The following is a 16,244-nucleotide window of genomic DNA, read 5'->3' on the forward strand; positions in this document are numbered from 1 at the left end:
AAAGAAAATGACCTCTTCTCATCCGTTTCCTAAATGGAGAAAAGTTAATCAAAACTTGGAGCTTATCAAAGGCCATTTTCATTTGAACAGCCCACTGAGTGTCAGTACCTTTTACATCTTGCCCTGAACGGATTTCTACTTTGGACTCTGTTGATTGGAAAATTGTGGAACTTTAGAACTAAAGGAACCCAAATACTTTCACTATATGTCTCATTCATTCATTCATTCTTTCATTCATTCATCAATACTAATTCAATACCTACATAACAGAAGTAATGTTTCTGTTCTCTGCAAATCATATTGTCCAGGGATCCCTGGGTGGCGCAGTGGTTTGGCGCCTGCCTTTGGCCCAGGGCGCGATCCTGGAGACCCGGGATCGAATCCCACATCGGGCTCCCGGTGCATGGAGCCTGCTTCTCCCTCTGCCTGTGTCTCTGCCTCTCTCTCGCTCTCTGTGACTATCATAAATTAAAAAAAAAAAAAAAAAAAAAAAAAAAAATCATATTGTCCCATGCAATGAATCAATGCCATAGATTCCTATAAGCTAAAGGCAAATAACGCAAGGTCAGTCATCAGCTAGTCCCTCATGAAATAGTCTGGAAAGCTGGGCCTTGTTGAGAGAAGAGATAAATTCCAACTGTTCCTTTTACATGCAGATAGGAAATACTGGAGATCTGAACATAAGGCATAAGCAAAGAGGACTCATGCTAGATATAAAGGAAGTATAAGCAGAAAGAGTTAGGGGTCCCCCCCACCAAAGAAAGATGAGATAGAGCTTCAGTGACCTATGAGAAGTCCTTTAGGTCCCCAGCTATCTTTTCTGATCTACTTGCACAAGCACACTTCTTTTTTTTTTTTTAAGGTTTTATTTATTTAATCGAGAGAGAGAGAGAGAGACAGAGAGACAGAGACAGAGATAGAGGCAGAGACACAGGCAGAGGGAGAAGCAGGCTCCATGCAGGGAGCCTGACGTGGGACTCGATCCAGGTTCTCCAGGATCACGCCCTGGGCTGTAGGCAGCGCTAAACGGCTGAGCCACCTGGGCTGCCCCACAAGCACATTTCTTGTAGAACTTCCTAGGATGTGTCAGAATCACAAAGACATGCAAAAACCACTAATCTCTACCAGGCCAGGAAATAGCCTGTTTGCATCAGAGACAATCAATCAGTGGTAAAACCACCCAGTGCTGTTTCAAAAGTAAGCAAGGACCTGCAGTGGGCTCCCAGATAAGGACCCCAAGACTCCAGGCAGTTTATATTGTTCTTGAGCTCCAGGAGCATGCCCAGAGCCCCTTCCCCTTGTCTGACAGCTACCTCTGCTTCACTATACCATCAGGCCCCTAAAAGGAGTACAAGCTTCATTAACATAACATAGGATGAATGTATAGTCATGTTTTCTAAGTATGTCTACACAATCTGTGTCTGTCTTTACAAGTGATGACAAAGCTCCTCTTTCTGAATATTCATCCTCAATTTTATTTTATTTTATCCTAAACTTTAAATAAAAAGAACCTGCTCATGCAGAACCTGCTCATGCTTGCTTGGGGGGAGGGGAGTGGTGGTCATAGTTTTGAAAGTTATTCCCTGTGATTTCCTTATTTGCTGCAAATGAAGTTTTCTTTGTGTGACAACTCCTCCTGGGGTAGTCTCCACCTGGAATTCACCAAGGAGCAAACTCACATTAGTTCAGTTACAGAAGTTTCCACCAGCTGAGAGGAGGAAATAGAGAGCCTTTGGCAGAAGCGACAGAGAGAGGGGAATAGAGGCTCTCATGTGAGGTCCTGGCTTCACCCCCCAGGCCTGAAATTCCAAGTTTCAGGTGGATTGAGGAGGAAGCTGAAGGTGGATGTCACCCCTCTGCCCACATGAGGCCAAAGGAAAAATGTAGAAATGGCCACAAGGGGTGCCCAGCTGGCTCAGTGGGTGGAATGTGTGACTTGATCTTGGGATTTTGCCACATTGGGCATGGAGCCTACTTGAAAATAAAACCTTAAAAGAATAGAATAGGCATGCAGAGGGCACCTGCTATGTCATCAAGTCTCCTGTAGCTCCCATGTGTCCCTGATGTTTGGAGGGTGTGGAAAGGTGACAGCTAGCTGACAGGGTTGGAGCAGGGTCCAGCAACAAGTGGGGAAGTGACCCCATAGCAGGGGCTGCAAAGACTTTCCAGGCTTCCTAGGCTGGGCATCAAGTGAGAGGTGCCACCAGACTGCTGGGATTTATAGGGCTGGCAAGAGCCAAATTCAGGTTTGGTCAGCCTTGAAGGGGCCAAACGCCTAAGGAGCAATCCTACCTGGCTTGTACTGTGAGGAGAGGTTCCAAGTTACATGAGCAGAGATCCTCAGCACAGGCAGTGACAGGTAGTATCTGATGCCCAAAGACAAGAAGGACAGTGTCCCCTGTCAGATGAAAGCATGCGGTCCACCCCTGCCACCTGGACACAGCTTAGGAAGGAGGAAGAAGGGGCCTCTAGGAAGAAGGGAGAAAATCTGGTAGGGAATTTGAACATTAAATTTGACTGAATATTTATCCCAAAGAGACTGAAATTATCTAGAAAAGATCAGAAACATGAATTAGCAAGATCAAGTTTATTTTTTTCCCCTTCCTGTTTCTTACCAGGATGGTATTCATTTTAGATAATACAGAAATTTACATTTTCTTACACTATTTTAATATACTTTAAATGCTTCTTGTTCTCTCAGTTCTGTCCAGAGCAAGCATTTTGTTCTCTGTTGGATTATGTGTGTGTGTGGGGGGGGAGGGAGCATGTAACAACATGGGGATAATACTGTGATAGCTCGTGGCCTTCTGGGTACTGAATCCTCATCTCCGTTACTTCCCCAACACACACATTAGGCTTATGCTCAGCTCATTGACCCAGTTCTTGAGCCACCCCTTCAGAGGGCAAAGCATGTGATTGCCAGCCTCAGTTCATTCCCTACTTATTGGAACTGGATTCATGGTATCTCCAAAGACCTGCAATGGGTCCCTCCTGCTTCTGAGTGGCAGCACTTTCTAGGGCTCTTCTTGTCCTATCCCTCAGTCCGTGATCCTCTCTCCTCATTCCAACCAGTCTTAGTTTTCTTCTCTGTTAGTCTAGTCCTCACCAGGACTCAAGCCTTGCAAAAAACCCAAATTCCTTTGATAAGAACCCAATCTCCTGCTTGGTTCTTTCCAGCCAACTCCTCCCTTTTCTGGAGAATCACTCCTGTTTCTTCAATCTTTTATAAATAACCATTTGCCCAAAGTGCTAAGGCCTCTGACTCCCTCACTTCAAAATCTGGGTAGCAGTAGGGTTCACCTATGTCAATTTCCCCATCCTGCCTGAGCCCTTCTCAGGAAGTGGAAATGGGCCCTGGCTCACATTCCTATGACCCCCGACCGACAGCAAAGTGGGTCGGGAGAGACACTTAACCCAACCAGGGCAATCAGATGCCTTCCCCTGAGAGTATGTGTACCTCAAAGACTCCAGGTAGGCCCTGCTGGGCACCTGATGGATACTACCTAGAGCTGGTTTTAAGGGCCTGCTCATGTAACTCACAGTGGAGTCTAGGCCACTGACATTTGCTTGAGCTCTACAGCTCTAAGTTTACACTTTTAAGGAGGCTCCAGAGGGTGGCAGATGAGTACTCTGCTCATGCCGGACAGGTGTACAATGCCACACCTGTCCCTCAGTTACCCTGGGGAATAACTCTGAGTTGCAAGGGGGCACTGGGCTCAGTGAGATGGCCCTGCAGATCGCCAGACCAGCCAAGTACAGAACCTCGTTAGCCTTATACACATATACGAGTGAAACGCTGAGTTTGGAGACAGGAGACTTATCCACACCTGAGCACAACTTGCGTAGGACTTTGTGGTTTATAATCTTCTACTTCTGCCAGTCAGGATAATGTTACTGATCTTCACTATGCATTATTTTTTTTTCTTTTTCTTTTTTTTTTTTTTTAAGATTTTACTTATTTATTCATGAGAAACATACACAGAGTGAGGCAGAGACACAGACAGAGGGAGAAGCAGACTCCTCACAGGGAGCCCGATGCAGGACTAGATCCTCAGACCTGGGGTCACAACCTGAGCCCAAGGCAGACACTCAACGGCTGAGCCAGCCCAGGCATCCCTTCACTATACATTCTGATGGATATTCTGTCTTCTAGCTCTTTTAGAAAATTAAAATTTTATTTAGCCAAACAGTGTCTGTATCTGATCTTTCCATTAGACCAGGTCACTCCCTGTTGATGCAGAGGTTGTAGAGCACTCCAATGGGACGCGGTGAAAACCTGGAGCTGTTTTTGTGGACATTGCTGCTATAAACATTGGGGTGTAGGTGTCCCACTGTTTCACTGCATCTGTATCTTTGGGGTAAATCCACAGCAGTGCAATTGCTGGGTCGTAGGGCACCGCGATGTTTCTAGCAGCAATGTCCACAATAGCCAGACTGTGGAAGGAGCCTTGGTGACCATCGAAAGATGAATGGATAAAGAAGATGTGGTCTATGGATACAATGGAATATTACTCAGCAATTAGAAACGACAAATACCCACCATTTGCTTCGACCTGGATGGAACTGGAGGGTATTATGCTGAGTGAAGTAAGTCAATTGGAGAAGGACAAACTCTATATGGTCTCATTCATTTGGGGAATATAAAAAATAGTGAAAGGGAATAAAGGGGAAAGGAGAGAAAATGAGTGGGAAATATCAGAGAGGGAGACAGAACATGAGAGACTCCTAACTCTGGGAAACGAACAAGAGGTGGTGGAAGGGGAGGTGGGCGGGGGTTGGGGTGACTGGGTGATGGGTACTGAGGGGGACACTTGACAGGATGAGCACTGGGTGTTATGGCATATGTTGGCAAACTGAACTCCAATTAAAAAAAAGAAAAAAGAAAGAAAAGAAGAAAAAAAGAAAAGAAAAGAAAAGAAAAAAAAGAAAAGAAAAGAAAAGAAAACCCAGAGCTGTTTTTATTATTCTTGCCAAAGGTTCATGATGGAGGCCAGCTCCACATGCAGGAGGATGGGACAGGTGCTGGGATGCGGCCAGGCAAACACCATCTTCTCTGGGATAGAGAGAAGACAAGGCTGTGGTGGGAGCTCCAAGAGCTCTATTGCCTCCTGAGGCCCCACGGAGGGGCTACTCCTTCCTGTCCCCAGGTCCCAGGCAGCCAGCTCTGGGGGAGTCTGTACAACTTCCCTAGCCTTTGGCATCATGGAGAGTAAAGGGAGCTGTGTTGGCTGACCTTTGAGTGTGCAGTGAAGCCGTCCAGAAACCCTGAGAGAGAAATGGATTTTTGAACTCACTGGCTTTGAAGACTCCATCTGCCACCTGCCCTGGCAAGGTCAGGGTGTGCTGGATGCAGCCTGGAGGCAACTGCCAGACCTCTGCAGGGGTCGGGGTTCAGTACTAACCTGGTCCCTCAGCCCCCAGCAGTGAAGAGCCTCTGGCAGGTCAGCCTCCCTTTATACTAAATCCTACCTACCCCATGTCTTCTCTCTTCCCTTTCTCTCATTCATTCATACACACGCATATGTACACACACACACACACACACACACACAAACACACCCACACATACAGAACTGCGATTTAGTTGCTGTTTTTGTTTTAAAGCAGAAAAATGTAAAGGTTCTTAGAGAGTACAAGGAGAGGGGAGAAGAAACAGAATTTAAGCACCTGCACCTACGTCCAGTCACGTCTCAAGTCACCCCTCCCCCCAATCCGTTGGGGGCACCTCCAACCTCCCTTTTACTCTCTGTGACAAACATTATGGATGATAGGACCATGAGGACACACAGCAGTCCCTCACAATGTGCGACATACAGAATAATGATCATAATGGAGAACTTCACAGAGTGTTTATTATGTGTCGCCACGGTGCTCTCACCCTTGGGAGACAGTTGCTGTTATGGCCACTTTACAGATGGGAAAACTGAGATTCAGAAAGGGAAAAACAAACAACTTGCAAGTGGCAGCACAGGGATTTGAACCCAGGTCCGTTCAGTTCCACAGTGAACACCTCTACCTTATGGCTCAGCCTCCTGCCACTTCTGTCCTTAGAGCTGTCATGGTGACCCCCTCGATCCTGCTTGTCATCTCCTCTGGTACCAGTGTCCCAATTCTGCTAGCTGCACTTTATTTTTGAAAGGTAAAGTATTGCTTCCATTCTCAGGACGGATGTGGAGCCCTGGGTACATACTTCAAAGAGACAGGAAGCAACTGGGCAGAGACAGTTGCTTGCCCCTCACATGGGTGCTCCAGCATGTTGTTCTGCTGCAGCAGTTGAGAAACTACTGGTGTGCCAGCTGGAGTCATTCTAGTTGCTTGCTGCAAAAGATAACTCCCAAATTTCGGAAGTTTAACCCTAAAAACATTGATTTCTCACTTACATAGCTGTCATACACACATTTGCAAAAAGCCAAGTGCTCAGAGTTTAGGGAATATCTCCTAGGTGAGTAAAGTCAAACAGTGTTTTTTCCTTGGCAGGGAAGGAAGCTCCCAAAGCCCGCTTTCTACACTTCCTGTCGGGTACCATGCATGTGCTGCCAGCTGGGCCCAGCGTGCAACGCACCACCCATCCTTACTTCCCAGCAAAGGGCATTGAGAAGGAGTGGCTTGTGCACTGAATCGGGGCTCCTGTCTCAGCCTTACACCAGACCCCTAAACCTCACTCCTTCCCCATCCTGTGTCCTAAGAAGCAGAGAGCTCTGTGACACTCCAGATTATAAGCAAGAATTATAGTCAGCAGTGACTCATTAGTGTGCAAAAAGTCTATTACAACTGCTCTGATGGCCACTGCTACTGACAGACCCAGGCGGTATAATAAGCCCACACGTGGACTCCTTTGAGAGCTCCACGAGAAGCTGAAGAAGCAAGGGGCAGTTGGGTCGGTTTCCATCTCTCAGCTACTTCTCAGGTGCTTCCCAGGGACTGTGGGTCTCCCTTAGGGATTAATTTTGAGTCCAGGAAAGAAAGAGTCCTGGCTTCGATGGCTCAGGGGCAAAGGTGTCCTCAGGGACCTGTAAATGAGGGGACCCTAGGTGCTGCTCAAATACACCCAGAGGCCCTGAAGCTTAGAATCAATCCATAAGGCCCATACTACTCTTCTCCTTTGGCATCACCTCCAACAAAGGAAAGACTGTCCCTTCCTCCCCAGGCCTGCTGCCTCTCCACAGCCGCCCCGCATGTCAACTTCAACCTAAGGCTCCTGACTCTCAGTGGTAGCAGGTCTCACACTGACAAGGCTCTTGCCTTGGCCTCTCAGGATGGCTTTGCAGGGAGCAGAGCTGCCTGCCCTGGGAGACTAAGAGGGATGTTCCCTGCCTGGAAGTCATGCTCCCTGGAGTCCCGGGTCTTGGGGGCTCACTTCCCTTCACTTACCAAGAGCAGGAGGTGAGAACACTTCTTGGGCAATCTCACCTCCTTCCTCTGTGCGCTCCTGCAGCACCTACTGTAGGTTTAAGCCTATGACCGTACATTTTAATGATTAGTTTGCATGCCTTCTTCTGTCTCCCTTGTGGTCTATAAGCTCTTCAGGGAAAGGCTGCTTATTCACATCTATTTTCTCACAAATGTGACCTGGTGAATGCAATTTGTTTTTGAGAGAATGAGTCAGTAAATAAAAATGAGAGTGGGCCAGTGGGGGATGCATAAAATGAGAAGTAAGTGATGGGCGGAAATGAATGAACGTGTGCGGCAGAATGATGGCCCACCGTATGCAAGTATTCACTCCTCTCTTCTTCCAACAAAAGAATCCATTTCCCATATGTGGCCATGTGACTGTTCTATGACTAAGTTAAATATAGGTAGATGTGTTGCACAAGACATCAAGGAAAATCCTTTCAAAGAAAATGTGTGTGCTTTTGTCTTTTGTCTTTTTCAACTTTTCTGTAACCTGGAAGATTTGTGATGGTTGGAGCTTAGCAGCCATGTTATTCAATGAGGTAGCCTCAAAACCAAACCAAACCCACAAACCCATACTCGGGCAGTGAAGCAGAAAGACAGAAGTCTAGGTCTCTATTGATCAGAGAGCCACTATAACACCTAGACTGCCTTCTTCTGGACCTTTTTTTAGGTAAGAGAGAGAGAAATTTCCATTGCATTTTTTTTTTTTAAATCACATGTAGTTGAGTCTGCTACTAATCAGCTTGTCCAGAATCATAGGTTAATGCTAGAGCCAGTCCTGGAATCCAGGCTTCCTCCCTCCCAGTCTCCAGTTCTTTCTGATGCTACACATAAGTCACCATATGGCAACCTGAAACTCCACACTCATCCAGATCTTGCAGATACCTTCGAAATGTCAACCCAAAGCCAATAAACAGGGAATCAGAAAATCTGAACATTTTTGAAGACAATCAACGTGAGGGATGAGTGATCCATGTTTAAAACCTACTAGACAGGTGGGGCACATAGATTCAACCTCAGATTGAATGCAATTTCCAACAGCCCCAGGAAAGGCAACCAGAGAAACCCGTCAGTGACCACAGACCCTGGTACACTCACACTTTTGGTGGCTCCTGCATTTTAACAGCAAAGCATTTATTCTTCCATAAAATGGAACATGTGGGAGTAGGGTCTCACCTCCACCAGGGAATGCCAGTGTGCGATGGGCTTCCGAGGATATGACAACATTTCACTCCAGTGGTCTCTGCCCAGCCTCTCAGCTTCGTTGCCTACTTGACACACGCCGATGATCTCATTATGACCTACACTGTGAAAATGGCCCACAATAATTTTTGCTTAAAATTTTGGTATGCAACAGCAACAACTACTCAATTAAATGAGTGGGAATTAGGGAAAGGGTGGTTTTTTTCATTCCCTCATTTAAAACTACAGGACCAGCATAACAGGTAATAGAACTTGGGATCCAATATTGTACTTGGTGGTACAGAGAGGAGGAGCAGAGTATGGCCATTATACATCTCAGCTTTTGTCACACTGGCATGGCTTGGCTTGTTCTTGATGCCTGCTAAGGATGACTCTAATTCTAGAACTAGGCCTCTAGGTCTTCAAACCTATATACCAAAGAGGAGACCATCTGAAAGGAGTTCCTTGCATTAATGGCTGCTCAAATTCTCATAAGAGGCAACCAAGTATGGGTAAGGGAGAAGTGCTGTGGAGGGCAGCTGTGGTCTTGAGCTTATAAAGAGGGCAGGGTGGAGATAGCTCCTGGGTCTTCTTGCAACCCCTCTCTTCAGAGAACATGTGTTCTCATGCCCTACCCTCTTTCCTTCCAAGTCTATCTGTGCTTCTTTGATCCAACTTGATTTCCCTACTATAGAAAGATAATTTCGCCTGTGTAACATTAGGGTTAATACTTCTGAAACTTTCCCTGGGTATGTCCCTGCCTCAGGACAATTTGTCCTCCTTAGCAGTTTTTGGTTAGAAGTCATCTGCATACCTACAATGATAGGACCCATCCTTTAACTCTTTGGGATCCAAACTCATGGACTTTCTTTTCCCTTCCTGCAAAGATGAATGGTTTTTCTCCTTATTTGTTTGTAGGGAATAAGAGTGAGACATGGGTAGGGGAGAGTGAGGGATATTCGAGTCTATGCTCATTAAAATCAGTTGCATGCAGAAGCCCCATGAATTCTGCTATGGATTTTTCCAGGCAGATTCATGAGTTTACTGAGAATTGAATTGAAGCAGAGCTCATATAATCAGATTTGTCGATGCGGGAAACTTGGCAATTGCTTGAAAAAAGCTGGCCTAGGTTTCCACAGTTGGTGGGCAATGTCCCCTCCTGTGGCCTGACACTATTGGTGTTGCATTTCCTGCAGGGAGGACAGGATGAGGTCTATCGCTGGATGTGGGCTGTCACACCCATGGGCAGCTGAGCCAACCCATGGGCTCCCTGCGTTGGAAGATGGGTCTGCTTGACCTAGGCGTCAGCTAGAAAGAGTGTTCAGGGAGCTGAAGCTGCCTTACTGACATTTCAGGGGTATGTGGGAAAATTCGTGGCTACAAATAATATTTGTAAGATTCTATCAGAAGTCAGAATGATTTTTTTATAATTGTGCCCAGACCACGTGGGAGGTTTCCAATTAAAAAGAGACTGCATTTCAGTCTAATGACTGGTTTAACATGTCTAATTCCCTGTTGGTACTTCCTTTGCATATTAAAATGACTGTTTTTCAAATCTGTCCTTTAAATACACAATTGGCTACAATGCAGGCTATAAATATCTCTTCTGTGCTGTATTAATTAGAAAGTCGAGCATCTTATACATTTTAATGTACCCTGTCATCCATACTGATTCTAGCATTTTCAAGAGAACATTTCTGTTTGCTTTCAGACTTAAGTGGATGGAAATGATCTTTATTAAACACATTGAGAGAAGGGAAAAAATAACAGAGTTATGTATTTAGAAATGCAGCTAAAGGAATCACTCTTCTATTTTGAGTGGAATCTTCCCAAAAAGGCCAGGCAGGATTGCACAGGAGAATATTAAGAGCGGTGGGGCCATGGTTTTCCAGGCTGAGATTCTGGGGAGTGTGCAGGGCCAGAGAAGGTATGAGGCTGGGAGGTGGGGAGGGTGGGGAGGGTGGGGAAGGAGAAAGAAATGAAAAGGGGGAGAGCAAACCACTACAGCAAGGTTTGGAAAATGCTGGCTCCTGGTCAGTCAGCTTTCCCCATGGGGCTCATCTGACTCGGTTCCCATAGCATGGAACCCCAGCTAAGAGTCTGTGGCCACACGCCCCCTCTGCCCTCCCTGCCCTGAGCATGGAAGAGCCACCCTGAGAGAGAGCTCCAGGCATCTCACCGGTCGTAGTCCATGACGGCTATGGACAAGTGGATTTGGTCAATGTTCTCGGGGGGGACGTCAAAGACTATGGCTTCGTTGTAAACAGGATTCAGAGTGTTCCTCTTGGTGGATGTTTTCCTCTTCTTCAGTCGTCTGCCATCACACATCAGGGACACTTTCACATAGGGATCTGTACAACCATGAGAAGCAGAAAGGATAAATGTGAGGATAAATGTGGATCTGGGGGCCAGTTTCATCACGGCAGAGCTCACGGACTGTGGGATGCAGAACTCCCTTACCTGCCTATCAACGGGAGTTGAGGATTTTAATTAATATGATGCCTGGGCAGTGATGAGAGTTAGGATAATTAAGACATTCATTCAAGAAAAAGCAAAGGACTCCTCAAAGTGTGTGGAATTTAAAGATACTGTGAAAACATCTGTTACCGACTAAGAAAACATTCCAGCTCTATGCAAGACCTGCCTGGCTTCCATGGGAAGAGACATCAAGGTGTTCCAAGGCAGGGGAAATGGGCTGCAGGCCTCGACTCTGGGCCACCCCAGAGACTCTTCCTAAACATTAGGTCTTTAGAAAAGGGATGGACAGGATATCTAGATGACAGGGAGACTTGGGGGAGAGCAGGGGCCTCGAGCCACAGAGCTGCCTGCAGCTGCAAGGAAAGGAAGGCCAAAGACTTGCCTGCGGTGCAACACGAGCACAGGGTGACAGGTGAAAGGCTGGTCTCTGCTTCCAGTGGGACTTTCTGGTTCCACCTCACTATCCTTCTGCTCAGTGGGTGGGTTCTCTCTCTTTACCTACATAACCATGCACTGCCCTGACTCCCCGTACACCATCCAGGAGGGACTCAGAAGGGGCCACATCTTTTTTCTTTTGGAAAAATACTGGAGGACAGTAAACAGGATATATTGCATCCAATATACTTTGGTTTCTGTGATCAATAGCCAGTGGACTGGGTGTTTTAGGACCGTATTTTGAGAGCCCCTGCAGAGGCTGCTTATGAACTTATATTGAAAGAACTGCATGTTGGGGCATTTTTGGTTTAGGGTTTAGAATTTAAGTGTACATGCTTGATTCACTGGTAATACCAAATTATACAGCTCATTGATGGGCCTTTTTTGAGGATATAAGATTGTTTTCAATCTTCCATAGGCCTGAGATGGTAACTGTTTATGTCTGAGGAAGGACCCAGTTAGATAAGCTGTATCAGCATGTGCAAACTATAGGATTAGTTTACAGTCATGGTGAAGAAGACCTAAGAGAGAATAATAATGATTATTCACATTAGATAGCATTTAGTATGTGCCAGGTACTATTCTTACAATTTTATATGCATTAACTTATTTAATCTTACAACAAGCCGATGAGCCAGATACTATTATTACTCTCATTTTACAGAAGGAGAGTCTAAAGTGCAGAGAGGTTAAGGGACTTGCCCAAGGTCACACAGCCATGAGGTCTAGCACTGGGACTGAACCTAGGTAGTTTGGTTCCATGCACCTCGTTACTCTACTAGAGACTTCATAAGCACTACATTAGAAGCCTATGAGGAAGTCCGAATTTGAGAATGTCCCACCTGATGCTCCTGTTATGTCCATTGCCTTTAAATTCCTTGCTTTTATAATGGTAATGGTCAGCCTGCCAGCAGTTGGAAGATAGCAGAGGGAAAACATCAACTCTCCAAGATCCACATTGTCCTGTTGAGAAAGCACAAACTGATGCATTAGAAAGTGTCCTGAGCCTGGTCTGTACACGGATCAGCTGTGGGGCAGCCCTAGAAGGGATAGCACTTCTGCTCATCTTGTGAGTCCTTGGTATCTCTCCCTTCATGTCAGCCACACGGAGAGGAACAGGTGCTTGGACTTGGGGGTCCCTGCCCCCAAGGAAGTACAGCCCCTGCTCAGATGGCAGGGCTATGGAGCCACGCAGGGCCTCTACCACTCTCTAGCTGGCAGCTTGCAGCCCTGCTCAGCCTCACATGGCTCCCCGCAGCCCTGAATGCAGCCCCCAGGGATAAAGCCCCCAAAGCCTCAACTCTTCTCCACAGAGTCCCCCATGTGGCTCCATTCACAGTCCCACCACAATCCCCCAGGGTCCCCAGGACAAAGCTGCCTGAAGAGCTGCTCTATAGGTGTGCACAGCCCCACCAACAGCCCAGAATGCTCTGCACACAGCCCCACACTGCCTCCTGCAGCCTCTCAAACAGCTCCCCGTTCAGTCCCTCCCTGCTTCCTCTAGAACTTCCCCCATAGTTTTTCCCACAGGCCCCACATCAGTCCACAAAGTCCTTCAGATAGTCAGCAGCCATATACCTCCTTCCCTTACAGCCCTACATACGCCCCAACACAGGACTGCCATACTTCCACACACTCCTGCAAACACTGCACCCCCAAAACACACACAGGTGCATGCATGTGCACACACACACACACACACACACAGACACAACCCTCCACCCACCAGAGCACTGCACACAAACTGGTCATATACTATGTGTGTAGGCCAACATACAGTTCTGCCCTATCCTGAAATACTTAGTCTCTACCATCTGGCTCTAGACAAACACTCTGCAGAAGGCTGAGAGTGGCACCCCTTGACCCATATGTGCCATTCACAGTCCTAGACACACCCAGACATTCACTTGGCCCTGTCCAGCCTCAGATAGAGCCCTGTGTAGGCTCCACACAGGGAGAGGGGTGATGACCCCCCTACTGCTGGCCTCAGGGCCTCCCACCTGGCTATACCTCTTACTTTCTCTTGGTGTGTCCCATGAGGAGCCCTTGCTTCCCTCCTCTGGGGAACACATCTCCCCAGGCAGTGTGCAGTGGTTCAAATAGGTGGTTCTCTTCCTCCTCTTTAGCCCAAGGAGAGTGTTATCAGAAAGGGGGAAAAAAGCCAGTTCATTTAGTTTCAATTTCTGTGATACCTAATGCTATCGAGCTGGGTGCCTGGGTCTAATTAATACAGTTTCATACTGACAATGCTCTGGGGAGTCTGGGTTTTGCCCTCAACATCCACAGCCTCCCCTCCCCTCCTCCATTCGCCAAGGATGCTTCTATTTTTAGAAGCAAAGATTCAGTTCTGGAAGGTGACCTTGCCCAACCTCCCTGCCTTGACCGCTTCTGCAGGATGATGAGGCGAAGGGAATCTGTTTGGTCGCTAAGGCAGATGGATTGCTCTGCATCTTCGTGCATCGCTTGCCTCTTGTAAATAAATGACCTCACTTTGCAGGCAAGGCTTTCCTGTATTCTGAAGCCCGGATCTCAAGAGACCCAGGTAGCTGGTCCTTTCCCTCTGGGGTAGAGTGAGGAGGAGAGACAAGGATTCTACAGGAGAGGGGGTGTCACACGGGGTGGGCACTGGACAGTTTCATGCTGCTGGACTCCCCATTGCAGGACAAGTATGTGGTCTCCCTAAAAAGGGAAGATCTGACCCAGCTTCCTGCTGGTGGTAGAGGAGAAAGAGAAACAACAGCTGTTCCTACAAATTATCTTTTTCCTTCTACATTCCCTGTCCTATTCCTTTGCCCTTTGATTTCTGTCTTTCTTAAGCAAAAAGGCTAAAACACCTGTTCCTCCCTCAGCATTCTGATCACTGCTCCTTGATCACCACCACTTCCTCTCCTCCTGCCCAGAAAATCAGAGTTTGACAAAGTAAAACAGGAGTGACCAAAATCATGCCTATGAAGCTTAATCGTCACTAGCATACAATTCTGGAAGACCTGGGCTTACCCAAGCTCTGTAGGGTTCGAGATGTGCATGCCAGACCCTGCCCTCAAGCCCAGTACACATACTGAATGTGACGAGTCCATTACTTTGTGCTAAGTACATTTTTCTTCCCAATATAAACCACATTCACAAATACTCATAATATGGCTCTTTGCTCATAATTTAAAAGAAAAAAATCAAGCTTCAGACCTGGTGATACAGTATTTGAAAAGTCAACTAGGCCTAAAATCCACATTTTTACTTAAAACCCCCCAAACCCCAGAAAATTAAAATGTAGTTACCAAGGAGAAAATGCTTGATTTGATTTCCAAGTGCTTTAAAAATAAAAGTTAACATTTTCTAAGTCATGAAAGTAAAAATGATGATAAAATTCAAATATAGAAACTTTTAGTGAAATAGTAATCATCCCCCTTTCTTATGCATATAACATCTATGTCACTCCTATCCTCAGAGTAACACTGTGAATAATTGCTATTTTCTTTTCATCCATCCATCCAACCATCCACTCACTCACTTATTCCTTTAGTATTGGCTATGGTTGTGATGGTTGAACATTGCTCTTTCCAGGTGCTGGGAGCTGTTTTTGCAGTGGGGGAACAACAGACACAGTCCCTTAAGGACAGATGGGCTTGCAGGGATATACAACAGGAGTAGATGGCACCTAATGTTAATTCTACTTTTTCCTCACCCCCTGATGTTGATTTGGGATCAAGAACCTATAGATTCTGATGTTTGCAAACACTCCCTTAAACCAATGGTTCTCAACTAGGAGCAGTGTTGCTCCCCTGGGAGGACATTTGGCACTATCTGGAGAAATTTTTTATTGTTACAACGGGGGAGGCAAGTGTTACTGATATCTTGCAGGTGGAGTCCAGGGATGCTGCTAAACATCCTACAATGCACATAGCAGCTCCTCCCTGCAAAGAATTATTTGGTTCAAAATGTCAATAGTTTCAAGGTTGAGAAACTGCCCTACACAGAAGTGCCTAATATTATTCATAAAAATTCTTCCAGAGTGCTGATAAAAGTCAAATATAAAAGGGTGATGGAGTATTTGGCTTCTTTTTCAGCTTGACAGGAATCAGATATGTAGAGTGTCACTGGTGGCTGTGTGCCCTGGCGGATACAAGGGGAAAGAAAATGTCATATAAAGAAATGCTTCATTTGCTCCGCTTTGTGTAGCCAAGTTCAGAATTTATAGCAAGTGTGTGTGAATTCTCTACCTGCCAATTTGTAATGTGGTATGTTTACCTATAGTGGTCCATGATAGCTCTAGTTTTTGTCTAATTAGTGCACTTCTGCATTCCTCTTCTTAGGTTCTTCTGGTGAGCAACTTTCCAATTCTATGAAGTTTTAGAACAGCTGCTGCAAAGCTCAGCAAAATATTCATGCCCTTGTCCACTGTTGTCTATTCAGGGATGAGTATAAAACCCAAGCAAGGCCACTTGCAGTCCTCTCTGGGATTGAAAAATTGATACTGAAATGGAGAAATTATCATTTTATTGGGATTACTCGTTGAGATGATATGAAAGTAGGATTGTTAAGGTTCTTGTACTGTATATAGCACACATAGTATAATATTGCTTTAAGTTAGGTTGTTTGTATATATTAAAGATGTACACTATAAGTCCACAAGAAATGATTAAAGTATTAAAAGGATTTATAGCTAACACGCCAAAAAAGGAGATAAAATGGATGCTTTAAAAATATTAAATTAATCCAAAAGAAGACAGGAAAAAAAGGGAAAGAGAATAAGATTA

General features: G+C 45.9%; 1 protein-coding gene across 2 annotated transcripts in view; it reads right to left on the reverse strand.

Annotated features, from left to right (window-relative positions):
- Positions 1-16,244, reverse strand: part of SYT9 (synaptotagmin 9) — a 189,342-nt gene that overhangs the window by 41,761 nt on the left and 131,337 nt on the right. Inside the window, exons 4-6 of one of the 2 annotated variants that reach the window (XR_005983967.1) lie at positions 12,333-12,453; positions 10,757-10,928; positions 8,572-8,696 (exon numbers count right to left, since the gene is read on the reverse strand). Coding sequence is in view for 1 of the 2 variants with exons in the window: in XM_041730690.1 (XP_041586624.1) it covers positions 8,572-8,701; positions 10,757-10,928; positions 12,333-12,453 (423 nt within the window). In the remaining variant the exon portion in view is untranslated. Of the gene's footprint in view, positions 1-8,571; positions 8,702-10,756; positions 10,929-12,332; positions 12,454-16,244 lie in introns of both variants that reach the window. The other variant, XM_041730690.1, reaches the window with a different exon arrangement.

Source organism: Vulpes lagopus, chromosome 15 (genome assembly GCF_018345385.1).
Source record: "Vulpes lagopus strain Blue_001 chromosome 15, ASM1834538v1, whole genome shotgun sequence".
Classification (NCBI taxonomy): domain Eukaryota; kingdom Metazoa; phylum Chordata; class Mammalia; order Carnivora; family Canidae; genus Vulpes; species Vulpes lagopus.